At 47.7% G+C, this 19,818-nt stretch overlaps 1 protein-coding gene across 5 annotated transcripts in view; it reads left to right on the top strand.

Annotated features, from left to right (window-relative positions):
- LOC135897587 (uncharacterized) overlaps window positions 1–15,013 on the top strand; it is a 253,823-nt gene extending 238,810 nt beyond the window's left edge. For 2 of the 5 annotated variants that reach the window (XM_065426270.1, XM_065426268.1), the window contains one exon: window positions 14,762–14,868. In XM_065426270.1, the coding sequence (XP_065282342.1) occupies window positions 14,762–14,818 (57 nt within the window). In that variant the 3' untranslated portion in view covers window positions 14,819–14,868. Of the gene's footprint in view, window positions 1–14,761 lie in introns of all 5 variants that reach the window. The other 3 variants (XM_065426267.2, XM_065426269.1, XM_065426266.1) reach the window with 3 other exon arrangements.
- Window positions 15,014–19,818: the final 4,805 nt, after the last annotated feature.

The following is a 19,818-nucleotide window of genomic DNA, read 5'->3' as shown; positions in this document are numbered from 1 at the left end:
AAAACAAGCATAGAAAACATATATCTATTACAAAAGAAATATTTGCGCCTAATAGATAATGCACCATACCTTAGCCACACTGTCCCACTGTTTAGAAAACATCAACTGCTTACACTGTGGAATGTTATAAACAAAAAGATAGCGTTAGCTAGTTACCTACAAATGCATTCCGATCCTACGGCTTTTTTTCAACAATATCTAACGAAAACACACACACGTACAACACCCGGCACATATGTTACAATAAGGAAAAAATACGTACAAACTACGGCACCCAGAAACTTAGCTACAGAATTTCCAGTTTTTAAAACGATCACCATCCTGCTGTAAACATTATCCAAGAAAGTAAATCATTCAAAGCTTTAAAAAATAACATCACTATGTATCTATTGTCACTGCAGGCATAACCACTCCTTTTGTTTTGTTTTTTTCTGTTATCTCTTACATCAATTTCCCCAATTGTACATAAATATTCAATATGAAATAACTCTCGTCTCAATGTTACCAACCACTCTGTATTTCCACCTTGTTTAGTGTTGATTTTATGCGCTGAATGTCTTGTGCTCTCGAATGGGAGCAAGGGCACAGACTCCTTGTCAGGCAATCACTTGCCTTTTGGTTTGCGCCCTAGGCAACTGTACCACGTTGTCTGAATAAACTCTTTGACTCTGACTCTTTGACTCTATGTTCCGATTGATGACTTTAGAAATGTCAGTGCACCTTTGGCGTCAAATGTTTATAATAACATTAAACTCACAAGGTTCCGGAATTGAAAAGCTAAAGCACAATTTTGGAAATGTGAATGCACCTTCCGCATCATAAGTTTGAAAACGTTATACCCATAAAGTTTCGGAATATAAATCCAAGCGCTCTGTACATTCCGCGGCCTCCGTGAGATACCGCGACGAGCCCGGTCGCCATCAGAACAACCTTGAAACTCTGTGGTCGGGTGGGGTTCGTTGCGTTATGCGACTCCAGGTGCATGGGCCTTGCCGCGAAATCCAGCCCGAGTTCGCAATGCTCGCTGAAATGTCTTTTAGAGCGTGTAAAGGACATTATAGGCAAAATCCAGAATTATTTCTGCCACCGGGTTTTGGTCGGCGGTGCGTGGACAGCAGAAAAAATTTCGGGGTTAGCGGCTGAAACCCCATGAGCCCCTTCCCCCCCTCTGGCTACGCCCCTAATTGGCACAGTCTGTAATGTTGGAAGAAGAGGACGCTGATGGTGGCCTTGGAGACGACCAAGAAGAGTTTAGTGTTTTGGCTGCTCTACGCTTGTTGGCTCCACCATTAAAAACCATCTGTGAATAGACGAACGCTTCTTCTTACCGGAACATTATTGGTGGAGGTGCGGGGTAACCACTTGCGCAAGACGGAGCTCCGCAGCGGACGTAACCTGGCCGCCATGTCATCCGAAGGAGAGTTTTCAACCACGTCCCCGTCGTCGCTACCGACGGTTATCCTGGCCCAGCCTCACGACCATGGCATGTTTTCCGGGATTGACAACGTTGACGTCGATGACTGGTTACAAAATTACGAACGGGTCAGCACACACAAAATGTGGGATAACACGCTCATGCTGGCTAATATAACATTCTACTTAAAGAAAACAGCACCCGTCTGGTTCGAGACACATGAAGAAGAGATTACTAGTTGGGACCAGTGCAAACAGAAGCTTAGAGATTTCTTCAGCAAGCTCGTCTGCCGCCAACATACTGCTAAGAAGGACCTTGGGACCCGTGCACAGACGTCCACTAAATCTTACATCGCGTACATCCAGGACGTCCTCGCTCTTTGCCGCAAGGTGGATAATAATATGGCAGAGACAGACAAGGTTAGCCACGTTTTAAAAGGCATCGTGGACGACGCGTTTAACCTGCTTGTTTAGAAGAATATAACAACGGTCAGTGCGATCATTAACGAATGTCGCCGCTTTGAAGGCGCGAAGAGCCGCCGCATAGTTCAACAGCTTAAGCGTCTACCGTATACAGCATCCATCGACGTGCGAAGACATTTGTCTAGCGCGTGAGCTCACGTCCTCCGAGAAGGTCGTACGTATCGTCCGGCGAGAAATCGAAGCCGCGTCTCCTCACAGGCCAGTAACGCAGCGCTTTGACGATTCTCGGCCGCTCGTGTATCTCATTCAGTCGGTCATTCGCCAAGAACTTGTCAATGTGTGTCTTCCGTCCATCTGCTCAGCCAACCATCCTGACTTTGCTTCGTCTGCTGCCTCTCCTCTTGTTCACCGTAGCCAATACGGTCTATATCCGAGTGATCGCAACCCGGCCGGATGGCGCACGCATCGTCATAGACACATGTGCTTTTATTGTGGACATGTGGGCCAGACCTCTCGCCACTGCCGAAGTTCCTGGCCAGCCCACTCTCGACCAAGCTTTCCCGCCTACCGCCGCCCGCCACTGAATCCGCGCCGCATGCACTCTCCACCGAAGTTGAGGACGCACCTGACAACGCTCGAGCCGCTGCGACTAGCCAGGCGCCATCACCACATAGTCGCCGCTCCCGTTCGCCCCAGCTGCGTCGCTCCCCGTCCCCGGCTTACCGTCGCCGCTGTCCGACGGGAAACTAACTGGGGCAGCTCCTGGAGGTGACAATGCTCTAGCACCCTGGGCTTAAATTCCTCTGCTGTCCCTGTCTACTGATCGGAACCTCCTGGACGTGGATAGTTTGCCCGTTACGGCACTCATCGACACTGGAGCGCAAATTTACATCAAGAGTGAGGAGCTTTAAACGCACTTGAAGAAAGTACTTACTCCTTCTTCAACTCGACTGCTCCAGGTCGCCGACGGTGGAACTCCGGCTGTGCTTGGAATGTGTACTGCACATGTGAGTGTCGCCGGCCGCCACACGTCCGTTTTGTCTAGTGTGCTTGAACGTTGCCTTCACGATTTGATCCTCGGGCTTGACCTTTTGACCGCCCATTATGCTGTGATTGACTGTTCAGCCGGTGTTGGTCAACCTGACCGACCCTTTCCCATTAATCTTCCTGCTCAAGCTCCAACTCAGCTTTGTTCTGCGGATTTTATTCGCCTCCCGTCTCTAGCAGCAACCTGCATCACTATGTCCTTACTCCAACAACTTCAGGCCTGCTTTCTCACAATGTCTCCTTCCCACAAGCCATCGTTTCTGTAGCGGACAATCAAACAAATTTCGGACAGTGCCCACAAGTACTTCCTCGAGGCATGGCTCTTGCCATGTGCCACCATCGCATGGGTGCCACATTTCCGCTATATCTGTTGCGACGTCTTCGAGCAGTGCTCATTCTGCATCTGTCCCGCCCGACGACTTTACAAAGATGATGGCACGGAACCTCTCAACCCAACAAGCCGCAGAGCTCCGTGGCCTCCTCGAGTCGTACTCCGACATTTTCGACCTGAACGTTCGCCCTTTGGCTCAAACTACGGTCGTGAAGCATCGTATAGGCGGCGTGCACGCCGATGGCCGCGCCACTGGTGGCGGCCTTGCGCAGAACGCACGGGAGAGGAGCGAGCCGTGCGCCGTAGCACGCCGTAGTTTGTTGTGTCGCTGATAGTGCTTCTCCGTCTTATTTGTGTTTTCAGAGCGAAATAGGCAACATCCTTCGCATGTGTGGGATGGCCAAAGCTTCCGAAGAATGTCGAAGAATTGTTTCAGAGTGGGGGGCTCAAATACCGGCGAAAACGTGCCGGCAATACGGTTCTAATTGTTCACCGCAAAGACTCATCAGCAGGAGCAACAGTGGCAATGGATCGTCGCTTCGGCGCGAAATTTCTTGTTCTCATCCTTTCCTTCGTCGCTTCGGTGTTTTTTCTTTTTTATTATTATTTTTTTACTCGATTGTAGTTAGACGCGTAAGCGACGAAGTCCTTCTGCAGTGCAGCATGTGGTTTAAAGGCATTTCGCTAAAGTTCGGAATGCCGTTTTCCGCTTATATTGTTTTCCGCTTCTTTACCGCGTTGGGCTAGCTAGGCAGCACGACTGCATGAGTGCATTGTGTTGTATGTTAAAGCTACAGAAGTTTGCAAGGACTGAAATCGCTAGTTTTGTGTGGCCCGGTAAATCCTCGCACCAGCTGTCGCGCACTTCATGTTTTTACATCTATTTTATGCGTCGCTTCGCACATGTTTAACTGTTGCTAGTTGCTTCATGCATAACTCTTCTTTTGAGCTGCGAGGTTTTCACCCTGCCTCGTTTGTAAAGGGTATAAATCACGCTGTGTCTTATTTGGAATGACACCAAGCAAGTGCTTCTTTAACAGCTTTATTCATTTCAGCCGAGGGCATCTTAGATATCGTGTTTTTTTGGGAAATGTGTTTAGAAAATAGGTAGCTCAGGGCGAGAATTGATAATAGTTGCTGCATATGGTATTTTTGTTCCATTTTTCGCTGATCCATTTTTCGCTGAATAGTTCGCGTCACGTTTGGTAAGTCATCACACCTTGATGCTGTCTGAGCAGACTTAACACACCGAGTGATTTGTTTGTTTCACAATGTAGTCGCTTCTTGCAAGTGAATTTTGTACTCAACTGAATTATTTCTTATTATGCTTACGCCGCATAGGACTAAACCCGGCCTTGCCGCCAGCGCTGGATCTCATTTGACCGGCGCTGCTCTGCCTTTAAATATATCATGTGGCACCTCTCTCTAGTATCATTAAAAAAAGTACTGCAAAGTTAGACTATAGCTTTGTACGTTTCCAAGCAGCTCCCTTTGGGAATTTGAAATTGGAAAAACTGCAGCGCGAACGCCAGTTCATCGGCAGTACAGCGCTAACACGCGCTTTTATTAACTCGTGCGTTTGGTGGCTTCGTTGACTATAGTGTACGCGTTTCTATCAATAAATTCGCAATTATTCTTCTTCAGGCGACTTTGACTACACTTATTCGTCGGCGTCGCATGTATTCATCGGCAGAAAAATCACAACGGCATATGCAGACATCGCAACGTGCGGATTTGTTATCTAAGTCTGCACTAACGACGGGTGCTTATTATTGAGGTACAGAAGCAGCATTACGGCAAGGGTAGAATAAAAAAAAACACGGTCGAGACATCGCATTAGTCAACAAAATTTGTCGGCAAGTTTACATGAGCTCCACTTCATGTAAATGGTCTTCATCGCGTTTGTCTGCGGGACGCACCTGGCACGTATGTGGACCATGTTGCCCCAAACACCGGTAACATCTTGTTCATACCCGCTACCGCAGAGGTCTGCGTCTTCCCTACAGCTGTCACCGCAGAAGAAGCAGTCCGGCGCCCGAACATAGGGCAAATCGCAGCCGCGAACTTCAGTCACCCTTGCTGCAAAGCGTTGTCGGCTGCTGCTGCTCCCACCCGTATTGTTGGAAGCGCCCGCTGGGTGGCTATCAGTGGCGCCTCTATAGGCGGTGCACGAGGCCTATAAATACCGGCGATGCAGCACCTGTTCGCCGACGCCCATACCGGGTGTCGCCCTTTGAGCGACAAGTTATCCAGAGCGAGGTGGACAAAATGGTTGCCAAAGGGATTATTGAACACTCTTCCAGCCCATGGGCTTCCCCTGCTGTTCTAGTAAAAAAGAAGGATAACAGCTGGCGATTCTGCGTTGACTATTGTCATCTGAACACGATCACCAAGAAACATGTATATCCACATCCCCGCATTGACGATGCTCTCGATTGTCTCCACGGTGCCACTTATTTTTCATTGATAGATCTTCGCACTGGATATTGGCAAATTGCCGTGGATGAAATGGGCCGTGAACAGACCGCATTCGTCGCACCTGACGTCCTATATCAGTCTAGAGCAATGCCTTTTGGCTTGTGCAATGCCCCGGTGACCTTTGAATGGATGATGGGCATGCTCTTGCGTAGCTTGAAATGGCCCATCTGTTTGTGCTACTTCGAGGACGTCATCGTATTCGCTTCAGCTTTTGCGACCCATCCAGGCAGACTTTAATCTGTTCTTTGTGTTTTTCGCATTACTGGCTTGCAGCTCAACTCGTCCAAGTACCACTTCAGTCACTGCCAAATAACCATGCGCAGACATCTCGTCGATTCGTCAGGCATTCCCGGCAGGGGCGTCTGCGCAAGCAAGCGTTTGGTGTGTTGCGCCACCACGTACCCGAGCACACGAGGGCTGGACCCTCCCGCGTGTAGCCATGCGCGGCTTAGCCGTGTCTGGGGAAAAGGGGATCCTGGGGGTTGAGCCGAAGCTGGGTGTTTGGACCTTTAAAGCCCCCCGGCGGAGGCAACACACCTCTTCGGCCTCGGCTTCACATAGACGGCACCTCCAGGCTGACCCACCTGGAGGAAATCGGCAGTCGCCTTTTCCTGTCTCTCTCTTCCTAGGATACAAGGTCCAGGATACAAGGTGTCGAGGATGGCAAGTGGCGACCTCCTCTTGGAACTCCGCGACGTAAAACAACATGAGAAACTAACGCAACTAGTGTCATTCGGGGAGACCCCTATAACAGTAACCCCACACCGTACAATGAACACCACCCGTGGTGTTGTGTCAGAAGATGATTTGCTTGAGCTGACTGAAGCAGAACTCCTGGGGGGTTTAGCGAACAAAATGTGATCAATGTCAAAAGAATTAAGATGAGGCGGGATGGTAAAGAGATTCAGACGAAGCACCTAATAATTACTTTTGGATCAAGTATCTTGCCCGAGTCAATCGAGGCCGGGTATATCAAGCTTCGTGTAAGACCGTATGTACCAAATCCCTTGAGATGTTTCAAATGCCAACGTTTCGGCCACAGCTCACAGAGCTGCCGAGGCCGCCAAACATGTGCGAAATGCAGTGCCCTTGAACACGCCACTGAAGCATGTAAGAACTCTCTACACTGTGTAAACTGTGATGGGGATCATGCCGCGTACTCGCGGTCCTGCCCCTCCTCGAAGAAGGAAAAAGAAATTGTAACCATAAAAGTAAAAGAGAATATATCGTTCAAAGAGGCACGAAGGCGGGTAGCATACCTGCCAAAGAAAAGCTTTGCCGAAGTGGCGCGTCAGGGGGCAGCGTCACAACGGCATCCGGCGGCTGTCCGACCCACAAGCAGTGAGTCGGCAGTCACGCCATCTGCCCCCGTGGCGCTTGCAGCTAGCGCTGCTCCGTCTACCCAGCAGACGGGGCCACCGACCCCGAAGGTGAGCGCAGCCGAGGCTGCCCCACCCTCCCCGGCCCCTTCCAGCGCTGGCAACAGCCGGCGCAGCCAAACTCCTCAGGGAGCCCCATCGACCTCCGGGCTGGTGGGCGCTGGGGTCTTGCCCTCCAAGGCGGGACTCTCTCTGAAAACTTTTCGCTCGCAAGAGCGCGTGTCCGGCGCCTCACAAGAGGCAATGGACACAACACCTATCCTCAAGGCGCACCCAGCGCCTAAGGAGCGGCGAGGCTCCCTCGAACGCTCCAGAAAGGGCAAAACTCCCGTTACAGGGCCTCGAAAGGGATCTGTAATTTAATCATTGTAATTTCCATAATCACTACTTCTGTTTCTGTACACACAGCACCTATTAACTCCCAATATGGATACACAAATAATTCAATGGAACGTCAGAGGTCTTCTCAGAAACCTTGATGATATGCAGGAACTTATAATAAACACAATCCAAAAGTGCCGTGTTTACAGGAAACACATTTAAAAAACAAACACACAAACTTTCTTCGACAGTATCTAACTTTTCGCAAAGATCGCGATGATGCCGTCGCATCATCGGGCGGTGTTGCCATAGTCACTCTTAGAAGTATAGCGTGCCAACCTTTACAGCTACAAACGCCCCTTGAAGCAGTGGCGGTTCGAGCTGTCCTACTAAACAAACTCATCACCATTTGCTCGCTTTACATACCCCCGCATTACCAACTGAACAAACATGAATTTCAGTCCTTGATGGATCAATTGCCAGAGCCCTATGTTGTTCTTGGCGATCTAAATGCGCACAGCAGCCTGTGGGGAGACTCTCGTATCGATGAGCGAGGTCGTCTCGTTGAACAGTTCCTTTTTTCGTCCGGTGCGTACCTTCTAAATAAGAAAGAACCCACATATTATTCTCTTGCAAACAGAACCTTTTCGTCAATAGATCTTAGTATAGTTTCCGCGTCTATACTACTCGAACTCGAATGGGAAGTTACCAACAATCCTTACGGAAGCGACCACTTCCCCATACTGCTAAAAACACATAAAGAAAAAGAATGTCTACCACAGGCTCCTAGGTGGAAGATCGATACAGCCGACTGGGAGAAGTTCCGAAACTTAACTAGTATCTCATGGAATGACATGTCTTGTTTAGGAATTGATGCTGCTGTCCAGTATCTCACAGCCTTCATTATAGATATTTGCATCTAAATGCATATCAGAAATAAATGGCTTGGCATGCAAACCGCAAACTTGGCATGCAACGGCGTGGAACGACGATTGTAGGATCGCTCGTAAAAAACAGAACAAAGCGTGGGGGTTGCTACGCGCGTCACCCACTGCGGAGAATCTTATTAACTTTAAGAAAATAAAGTCCCAGGGCAGGAGAACCCGCCGACAGGCTAGAAGAGAAAGTTGGGAGAAGTTTTTATCGAGTATAAATTCCTATACAGATGAGGCCAAAGTCTGGAACAAGGTTATTAGGATAAGAGGGCGACAAACATATTCACTACCTCTGGTAAACACACAAGGCGATACACAAAAAACCAGGCACACTCACTTGGGGAGCACTTTGAGCGAGTGTCGAGCTCAACGCACTATTCCCAATATTTTCTTAAACATAAAGAAATAGTAGAGCGTAAGCCAATCATACGAAAGTCTAGGCAGAATGAACCGTATAATCGGCCTTTCGGTATTGCCGAGTTGAGAGCTGCCTTGAACACATGTAAAATAATAATAATATTTGGGGTTTTACGTGCCAAAACCACTTTCTGATTATGAGGCATGCCGTAGTGGAGCACTCCGGAAATTTAGACCACCTGGGGTTCTTTAACGTGCACCTATATCTAAGCACACGGGTGTTTTCGCATTTCGCCCCCATCGAAATGCGGCCGCCGTGGCCGGGATTCGATCCCGCGACCTCGTGCTCAGCAGCCCAACACCATAGCCACTGAGCTACCACGGCGGGTCACATGTAAAAGCACTGCACCGGGACCAGACAGAGTCATGTATGACATAATCAGACACCTACATACTGACGCACAAGTTACACTTCTTACACTTTACAATACTATTTGGGCTTCGGGATACCTCCCATCCACATGGAAAGAAGCGATTGTGGTTCCTGTCCTAAAGCAGGGAAATGACCCTTCCTTGGCGGCAAGTTACCGTCCGATAGCTCTAACTAATTGTCTGTGTAAGCTTTTTGAAAAAATGATAAATCGCAGACTTATACATTTCCTTGAGCTCAACAATATACTCGATCCTTATCAGTGTGGATTCCGAGAAGGGCGGTCCTCAACCGATCATCTTGTGCGCATGGAAGTAAATATCCGTGATGCCTATATACATAAACAGTTTTTTCTATCGATATTCCTCGATATGGAGAAGGCATATGACACGGCATGGCGTTACGGGATCTTGCGAGACCTGTCGGAAATTGGCATCCGTGGAAATATGCTGAACACAATTGAAAGCTATTTGTCAAATCGTACCTTCCGAGTAAAAGTCGGCAATGAACTCTCACGTCCCTTTACGCAGGAAACTGGTGTACCCCAGGGAGGCGTGCTCAGCTGCACTCTCTTTATTGTCAAGATGAACACGCTACGTGCTTCACTACCACCTGCCATTTTTTACTCCGTATACGTAGACGATATACAAATAGGCTTCAAATCCTGCAACCTCACAGTATGCGAAAGACAGGTACAGCAGGGCTTGAACAAGGTTTCCAAGTGGGCAGACGAAAACGGATTTAAGGTCAACCCCCACAAAAGTTCTTGTGTTCTCTTCACAAGAAAGAGAGGCCTGGTCCCAGATCCTTGTGTAGAACTGGGCGGACACCAAATTCCTGTCAGCAAAGAACACAAATTCCTTGGTGTTATTCTTGACTCTAGGCTCACTTTCATTCCTCACATAAAACAACTTAAAGAAATATGTCTAAAAACAATGAACCTACTTAAAATCCTATCCCACACAACATGGGGTAGCGACAGGAAGTGCCTGTTGAATCTTTACAGGAGCCTAGTTCGGTCACGAATAGACTATGGAGCCGCAGTATATCACTCTGCCGCCCCGAGCGCGCTAAAGATGTTAGACCCCGTTCACCATCTGGGAATCCGTCTGGCCACTGGCGCATTTAGAACAAGCCCTGTTGAAAGTTTGTATGTTGAGTCCGATGAGTGGTCACTCCATTTTCGGAGAACTTACATCAGCTTCAACTATTTTCTGAAAGTGCGCTCTAATAAGGAACATCCGTGTTTCACAACCGTTATCGACTTGACATGTGAAACACTTTTTCATAACAGACCCTCTATGAGACTTCCTTTCTCACTGCGTGCAAGGGAACTTAGCACGGAAATAGATGTCCCAGTTTTCGAACAACGCCTAATGCCACCAGCTAAGCTAGTACCGCCCTGGGAGTGGCAGCTGATAGAGTGTGACACATCCTTTGTACAGGTCACTAAACACGCGCCAGAGACACATATCAAAATGCACTTCTTGGAGCTCCAGTACAAGTACTCGTGCACAGAGTTTTATACAGACGCTTCTAACTCGCATGCCGGGGTGTCCTACGCAGCCATTGGCCCATCCTTCTCGGAATCCGGTGTACTGCACCCTGAAACAAGCATATTTACGGCTGAGGCCCATCCACTATTGTCGGCTGTGAAACATATCAGAAAATCAAATATTCAAAAAACAATTTTATTTACAGACTCCTTAAGCGTCGTAAAAGCCTTGAAGCCACACTGTACACACAGAAACCCCGTAATTACTGAGCTCTATTCCGTCCTCTGTAGAGCGTATATGTCTAACCAGCATGTCATTATATGCTGGGTGCCTGGATATAGGGGCATCGAGGGTAACGTTCTAGCAGACCAGATGGCCACAGCAATTTCATTGCATACAGTCAGTCCTACTGCTTCGGTCCCTGTCACGGACCTTAAGCCTTTTTTAAGAAGGAAACTGCGAAACCACTGGCAACGTAAGTGGGACGCAGAAGTAAATAACAAACTGCACGTGATAAAGCCACAATTAGGTTTCTGGCCTCCTGTAACAAAATCCCGCAGGACAGATGTCCTATTCTGCCGTCTAAGAATAGGACACACTTTTGGCACACATAACTTCTTACTCACGGGAAATGAGCCTCCAACCTTTGGTAGATGCGGGGAGAGGCTGACCGTCCTCCACGTCTTACTGGAGTGTCGGGAAGCCGAACCCGAAAGAAAAAAGCATTTTCTCTTAGCGTACAGGCACCACATCCCCCTTCATCCTGTTATGTTACTTGGTCCAGAACCACTCTTTGACACCAACGCCGTCTTAGGTTTTTTGAAAGATGTGTTGCATGTTATTAGCCCCACACGTTCGTAGCGCTTCCTCTCTTCAGAGGATGCCGCTGCGATAATTATTTTGAGTAAGCACATGCCTCTAGGCCCTTGTGGTTCAAGGGCTCTGGCGAGGCTGTAGTGCTGTAAAAAATTTAACGTCTTGCATATTTTAAATAACGCATCATTCTTTTACGATGGATTTTAATCTTCACAGTCTTCGTCATTAATCATCGCCATAATTTTATAGCACGTAGATTTTACGCACTTTACGGCGACTATTTTTAGGCCACTTTACAGCCAAGTCACATCTTCCATAATACATCGTTAACACTACCATTTGTCATGGCGCTCTTTGGCCAAACCTGGCCCTTGCGCCACAAAACACTACACATCATCATCGTCAGGCATTCGCTCGATCCCGCTCAAGTTCATGCTGTGCAGAATTTCCGCGTACCAACTTGTGCCAAAGATGTTCGAAGCTTTATTAGCCTTTGCTCCTACTTCCACAGGTCTGCGGAAAATTTCACCCATGTTGCCCATCCCCTGACTGACCTCCTCAAGAAAAACGTTCTTTTCTGCTGGGGCTCTCAACAAGCGTCTGCTCTCTTGCAGCTCATCCTGCTGCTCACCACACCTCCTGTTTTTGCCCATTTTGACGCCTCCGCTCCGACAGAAATACGCCATGACTCCAGTGTCTACGGCATCGGCGCAATTTTAGCTCAACGCCAATGTGGGCACAACCCCGTTATCGCATACGCCAGCCGCCTCCTCTCTCTAGCCGAGCGCAATTACTCGATTACCAAGGGCGAGTCTCTCGCCCTCATCAGGGTGGTGGGCATGTTCCGACCCTAGATATATGGTCGACCATTTACAGTTACAACCGGTCACCACGCCCTTTGTTGGCTTTCTTCTCTCAAGGATCTCACTGGACGTCTCGGTCGCTGGGCCCTATGGCTGCAGGAATACCATACAATGTGGTCTACCAGTCGGGTCGTCTACATCAGGACGCCTACTGCATGTCTCGTCATCCCGTTGATGCAGCGGGCGGTTTAGTGGATGTCGCACCGATCTGCGTTCTTTCACTCTCCGCCTTTAAAGACATTGGTGCTGAACAACGACGCGATGAATCGTTATGGCACTTTATCGAACGCCTGCTCTCTGATACGTCTGACCCATCCCTTCACATGTTCGTGCTACAAAATGGCATCCTGTATCGCCGCAACATGCACCCCGATGGTCCCGTGCTCCTAACCGTCACTCCGTTCATCTTCGACAGATTGTACTGCAGCAACTGCACGACGTTCCCACCACTGGACACCTTAGCGTCACTAGGATCTATGACCGAATTCGGCGACGGATTTTCTGGCCCGTCTCAACGTCCAGCGCTATGTTGCCGCGTGTGAGTCGTGCCAAGGCCTGAAAAGACCAGCTGTGCATCCTGTTGGTCTGCTAAAGCCTTTGGATCTACCCACCAACCCTCTTTTTCACGTTGGCGTTGATCTTCTAGGACCATTCCCTATATAAAATGAGGGAAATAGGTGGATTGCCGTTGCTACGGACTATACAACCCGCTATGACATTACTAGAGCCCCACGGAGCAGCAGCGTTACGGACGTACCTGACTTCTTGCTTCACGACGTCATCTTACACCATGGTGCACCTCGTCAACTTCCCGCCGATTTCGGACGATACTTTCTTACCAAAGTCATAGACGACTTACTTCGATCATGTGCTACTAAACACAAGCTTGCTACCACTTACCGTCCTCAGACCAACGGTCTTAGCGAACGCCTGAACCACACATTAACTAACATGCTAGCAATGTATGTTTCCTCCGATGATCGCAACTGGGACACTGCTCTACCATTTGTCGCGTTCGCTTACATTAACTAACACGCGCCACGACACAGCTGGCTACTAACCCTTCTATCTCCTCTTTGGTCGTGAGCCGACGTTGCCTTTCGAGACTCTCCTTTCGACTACACTCGACTCGCCGACACAGTACACTCGGGATGTCACAGCCACAGCGACCCAAGCACGCCAGATTGCCCGCATTCATCTTTCTGCTTCACAGACACGCCAGAAGAGCCGTGACGACCAGCGCCATCACGACGGGGAGTACGAACCAGGTGCTCTTGTGCTAGTTTTGTCTCGAACTCGGCGTGTTGGTCTTTCGGAGAAACTCCTATCGCTATACTACGACCCTTACCGCATCCTCCGCCAGGTGACCCCTGTCACATATGAAATGTCTCCACTGGATGCCACCGTGCCTTCACCTCTCTCTGAGATTATCCACGTCAGCCGTCTCATACCGTACCTTTCTCGAACCGATGAGCCGCACCATAAGGTGCTTTTCCGATGGGGGTGATGTCACAGTCTGTAATGTGGGAAGGAGAGGACGCTGATGGTGGCCTTGGAGAAGACGAAGACGATTTTGTCTGCTCTACGCTTGTTGGCTCCGCCATTAAAGGTCACCTATGAGTAGACGTACGCTTCTTCCTTCCCGTAACAATATGCTTGAAGACGTGCACTTGATCTCGACTCTCGGTACGTCGTTCTATAGTTGTATTTCTTTGTCTCGGCAGCTGGGTCACGTGTCCCGGCCGAATTTATTGTGTCCATATCATTCCTCTCTGGAAACCATCCAAGTGATTCCGTTCAGATTTTTTCCCAAGATTACTTAGTACGTATACCCTATACTCCACTCCATACAGCAAACACAAATTACTGGATCTTCAGTAAAGTGTAAAACTGGGTGAGTGGGTTGATCTTCATGGTAAAAGCAGCTCAAAAATAACGGCAACAGAAGACAGGCGCCTGTCCTATGTACTTCTCTGTCTTGTCCTGCCGCTATTATTGCGCTTTCTTTTGCCACTGGTTCTTGCGCGCATTTACATTTCTTAATAAGTGCTCCACAAGCGGCCATTGTGACCCACCGGACATACACTTCTATGTTTAGTGCTGATGTGTGTGCATTACTACTTTTCCAGCTTTGTTTTTTTTTCTCACTATAATAAGACTGGAATGGCCTTTTCCAACAAGTTGCATATATCAATCGACCACCGATTTTTCTGCTAAAGCTATCACGAGTTGTATTGCTCAAACGACATCCTGTAACCATATCCCTTAAGTAATACAATTAGTTAAAGCAAATAAAACTAAAAAAACTGGAAGTGGTCACAAGCGAGGTGCTGAGCATTGAGATGATTCTCACTTTGTTAATCGTATTATTTGCCTGTCCCTTAAGCTATAAGTTTCGATAAGCACGCCGAAGCGCATTTTTGTGCACTCTATGGTAAGCATCTAACTTTTCTTTCCTCTTATCTTTCGCAGAACAGTGGGAGGCCAGGAACGTGCAACGCCCTGGGATACTGCATGAGCAACGTGTGAAACGCCGCAGGGATGGTTGTCAAGTCCCAATAAACGAATGTCTTGCGTCACACTATTCTATTCTGTCAGCCGCGTCAGCGAATGTTGTTTAAGCGTAATGATATAGGCAGAAGAAAACGTTAACTGATCCACGTCCTGTGGTTGGATGTATGGATGAATTTTAGGAGCGTTCCTTTAAAACAGAGCCGCTACATATGCTTTCTGCAGCGTGTATTCTCGGTCTTTGTCGATTTGCGGTTCGTGCTTACAAGTTGTGCCATTATAAAGCAATACTTTATCGCCTTTGAAATGCATGCGCCTACCTTCTGTGTTTTCTTTGCCTTTATGCCACGATTCCTCTCACCACATTTTGCAAATCTCAAGTGAAGCTCAAGGAGACGAAATGGGAGTAACTGCTGCAGTTCGTGCCCACGACTAACAGTTAGTCCCAGAAGAGATTAAGTGCGATGCGATGGGGCCGTGTGAAAACCTCAGGAGTTACTGTGTGCCCACCGGGAGTAACGCTTCTTCCCGTGGAAATTTCCGGTGTAGCGGCAGCCGCAGTCGGCCGCGAACGAATGACCAGCATTCGCTGAAGATAGTCCGCCAAAAACAAAAGAAAGAACTGTGAACATATGCGCCGACTACGGGCTGGCGGGGGGGGCTCACCATCCCCCCCGAAGTTTCCTATAGAGGGCTGAGGCCCTCCTCCTCCCCCTTCCGGGCGATGGTAAAGCGTCCTTGGCCGCCCCTCCGCCCTAATTTCTCATTCCCAGGCTTCTGCCGCCCACATCAGAAGCCTCTTTTAAGTTGTCCCTAAGTTTTGAGTTAATTTTTTTTAATTGACAGAAAGCTTGGCATAGTATTGCTGGCGCGGGCGTACAGTGGCTATTGATTATTTCATAGGCTCGCATAATTTTTTGACAATGCCGATGATCAAGAGCAAAGCGTATTAAAGAGGAATTAAGCAATCTAAATTGCTTTTTACCAGTGCACTTATAGAAAACATGGAGACAGAAAAAATGAGGGCACACATGAAGAACGCTTAATTTTTGTGCCCGCATTCTTTTTTAATTTGGCCCCTTTAACTGAGGAACATTAAAAAAAGAATACAAAGAATGCTAGCAGTGATGCACGGAAAAAATTTAAAGTGTGTTGCTTAATTAAGGGCTAAATGACATAATGACATAACGAGGGTCTCGAATCCGGCTACATTGATGCCTTCAGGTAGCATATGTGGGTTTATTGACCAGTTGCCTTCACCCAAAAAAGATCACGTTCTCGTGACGCCTGCGGCAAAAAAGGACGTCCCACGCCAGCCGCCAAGGTCTGTGTGTGGTGGCGCTGGCTAACACTGCCAGGGTTCTACTAGGACACATGAATACCCAAGAAAGTGGATGGCAAAACAGCGACGCGGTAGCTGAATTGGTAGAGCATCGCACGCGAAATGCGAAGGCTGTGGGTTCGGTTCCCACCTGCGGCAAGTTGTTTTTTCATCCACTTTAATTTCCATTAATTCTTCGTTTCTTTATTTTCATTTATTAAGCACAAGTAATTTTGCCTATGCTGTCATTGGTGTCAATGTTTGTTGGGTTCTTATGATATAGCTAAAGCATAGTCTCTTGTGTTTCAGAAGGACCGTCTGTTGGGCTATTTGATCGAACATTGTAAATTCCAAAACAGCGCAAAAATACACATAAGGAAGCCACGAAAGACACGGACAAGCGCTCCTACCAACTGTTTATTGCAATCGACACACCCTTCGATTTTATAAAGTGAGCCACGCACAAGTGACACGCCCCTTTTTCCCATTGGAAGGTGATAAACATAAGCAAAACTAAAAAAAAGGTGAGCAAAACTGCTGCCTGCTTTAGACAGCAGAAATCAAGAATTCCAGTTCTGCGCTGTACAAATGCATGGATGTTTCGCTTGCACAGATAGGTGAATTTTTGTGGATATGGAAGGCTTCTAGAGCCATTCGAGCCGTGTGGTTTGCAGACTTGCCTAAGATAGCGGACTCAGAAAAAAGTGCCTCACAACGACACGCGATGATATGGGCAACCAAATGTGCATATCTGTCCTCTTTTTTTCTTAACATTTAGTGCAGGCCCCCTGAGCCGGTCGTTGAAGCACCATACAGTTTGGTCGATGTACACATTTCCACACTTCGATGGAACTGAATATACGACTCCTGTCGCACACCCTACATAGGGGTGTTCATGCCTGGTTTCGCAACCTTGCTTGCCGTAAACGCAAATCCTAGGGCAGAGCGTGGAAAGCTTATTAGGAGCCGTAAAAACCACAGGAAAACGATGCCTGCTCGCGACCTTCTTGAGGTTCTGCGAGACCTTATGCATGCATGGCATTATTACTAAGGGCCTCGCCGTCCGTCACTGGGTCTCCGCACTTTCCGTTCTGGCTCTGTCCTTTAACTTTTACAGGAGAGATTCGGCCACTGCACCAACAAGCAACTCAGGAAATCCCGCTGCCAATACGCGACCAATCTGATTGTCAATGCTATGCTGCATTATATGCGCGCATCATTTTCGGAGTGCAGCATCCGAGCACTGAAACGCGATGCCCCTTTTTTACTATATTTGAGGGGGCAGAGTCCAGAGGAAAAAGATCCTTCGTGAACCGTGGGAGGTACACCCAGCGTACACGGTCTGCGCGAAACCTTAACCTGAGATCCAGGAATTGTATACCCTCAGTGCCAGGCAATTCATGAGCGAAGTTCTAACCCGGCCCCGCTTGCTTAAAAATATCTAAAATACCCTCAGGGGATGTACGGTCACCTTGTACATATAAAAGAACTAAAAAGTAATCGACATACCTAAACATTTTAAGAGCCTTCCCACCATTCAAAGCGAAGCTCAGCGCCCTGACAATATCAGCTAAAAAATGTCACATAAAATTGGCACAGCACAAGACCCAATACAGACCTCCCTACGTTGCAGAAAAGACTGCTCGTTAAAAAGAATAAATGTCACACTAAGATAACACTCTAAATGCGTTAAAAAATTGAGGCCGACTGCAGGCAGAGTTTTGGAAGCCGACTTCCCCATTCTCTTCAGTATAGAATCCGAAGAAGGTCGCGAACAGGCATCGTTTTCCTGTGGTTTTTACGGCTCCTAATAAGCTTTCCAGGCTCTGCCCTAGGATTTGCGTTTACAGCATGCGAGGTTGCGAAACCAGGCATGAACACCCCTATGTAGGGTGTGCGACAGGAGTCGTATGTTCAGTTCCCTTGAAGTGTGAAAAATTGTACATCGACCAAACTGTACGGTGCTTCAACGACCGGCGCAGGGGGCATTCGCTAAAAGTGAACAAAAAAGAGGTCAGATATGCACATTTGGTTGCCCATATCATCGCGTGTGGTTGTGAGGCACTTTTTTCTGAGTCCACTATCTTAGGCAAGTCTGCAAACCACACGGCTCGAATGGCTCTAGAAGCCTTCCATATCCACAAAAATTCACCTATCTGTGCAAGCGAAACATCTATGCATTTGTACAGCGCCGAACTGGACTTCTTGATTTTTGTTGTCTGAAGCAGGCAGCAGTTTTGTTCACCTTGTTTTTAGTTTTTACTTATGTTTATCACCTTCTAATGGGGAAAAAGGGGCGTGTCACTTGTGCGTGGCTCACTTTATAATATCGAAGGGTGTGTCGATTGCAATAAACAGTTTGTAGGAGCGCTTGTCCGTGTCTTTCGTGGCTTCCTTACGTGTATTTTTGCGCTGTTTTGGAATTTACGTATTTTTCGTTTTTGTCTGTTTAGAGAAAATAAAATAAGCCCACAAATTTTGCCCGGTGCTCTGACAGAATGAATGGTGGTAGCAATTCAACATTTGCAGTGATTGGGAACCATGTTATCGATGACGTAACCGAGAGCTCTACAAGCGTATTTTACGAACCACACATCAAGGGCCCTATAACGTAAAACTATTCCAATATGTTTTTATTCTAATCTGCTGATGTCAAATTTGCGTAACCGCCGAATCAAGCACCGGGATGTGACCCGCAGGGTTGTCTGAACCGACCAATCAAACGCTTTCCTCGTCCATAGGAAGAAACTTGTTTGCTTGAAAAACGAATAACATTGCCTACATTTAGCGGCTTGTATCTAATACCCCTGTCAAGCGGGCAAGTTAAGTGCACTTACGGGAAGTGAACTTCGGGACCTTGAGTCACACTTTAGGCAACGCGCTTCTTAACGGGAAAACAGAGTGCACTCGCAGTAAAAAAAAAATGGCGACAGACTAAAAGCGCATTTTTAAAGATGTAAATTAACAAGAGAAAGCTGCTAAAAAGCGATTGTTTTAAGTATAATTATATATAAAAACAAACTTCATCTATTTGTCTCGACAAAAAAACGAAGATGTATTTATTATAAGTGTTTTGCAAGTCAATACTAGCCAATCCAAAACAACATGGCGGCGTGCGGCGAGGCGGCAGTTGATCCTGCTCATGATCCTGCTAGAACAGAATATGAGCGAGTATATTTGAGCAAAAACGGTGAGTTCGATATTTAGCTACACTGCAAAATGCCACGCACACGGCTCAAAGCACGACCGGCGTGGTCAGCACGCTTTCACACCAAAATAAACACGAACTGAATGAACATGGCGGCGCCGCAGTGCCGCATCATTCTGGCGCCGTTAGTTGCGTACATAAATTCGTTGCTTTATTGTGCTGTTTAGCTTCTCGCTAAACACAAATTATATTGTGAAAAGCTGCTCAATAACTGAAATGAACTTTTGTGTGCTTTTTCTATGCATTACATTTTGCATCGTTGAAAGCGTTGGTGGCGAGGCTAGGCACTCCTTCAAACCGTTGGCGGCGAGGCTGCGCACTCGGCCAGCAAAGTGCGTTCCGTGAACGTACTCCGACTTGAGTGCACTCATATGAGAGTACACTCTGCTGCGACGTTAAGATTTGGGAAAGTGCACCTAAATACCGAGTGCACTCGCCGTAAGTGCACTTAACTTGCCCGCTTAAGAGGAGTATAATTGGCTGACAAGA

Source organism: Dermacentor albipictus, unplaced genomic scaffold (genome assembly GCF_038994185.2).
Source record: "Dermacentor albipictus isolate Rhodes 1998 colony unplaced genomic scaffold, USDA_Dalb.pri_finalv2 scaffold_28, whole genome shotgun sequence".
Lineage (NCBI taxonomy): Eukaryota > Metazoa > Arthropoda > Arachnida > Ixodida > Ixodidae > Dermacentor > Dermacentor albipictus.
Note: the sequence above shows the minus strand (reverse complement) of the source record. Positions and strands in the feature narration are given on the sequence as shown.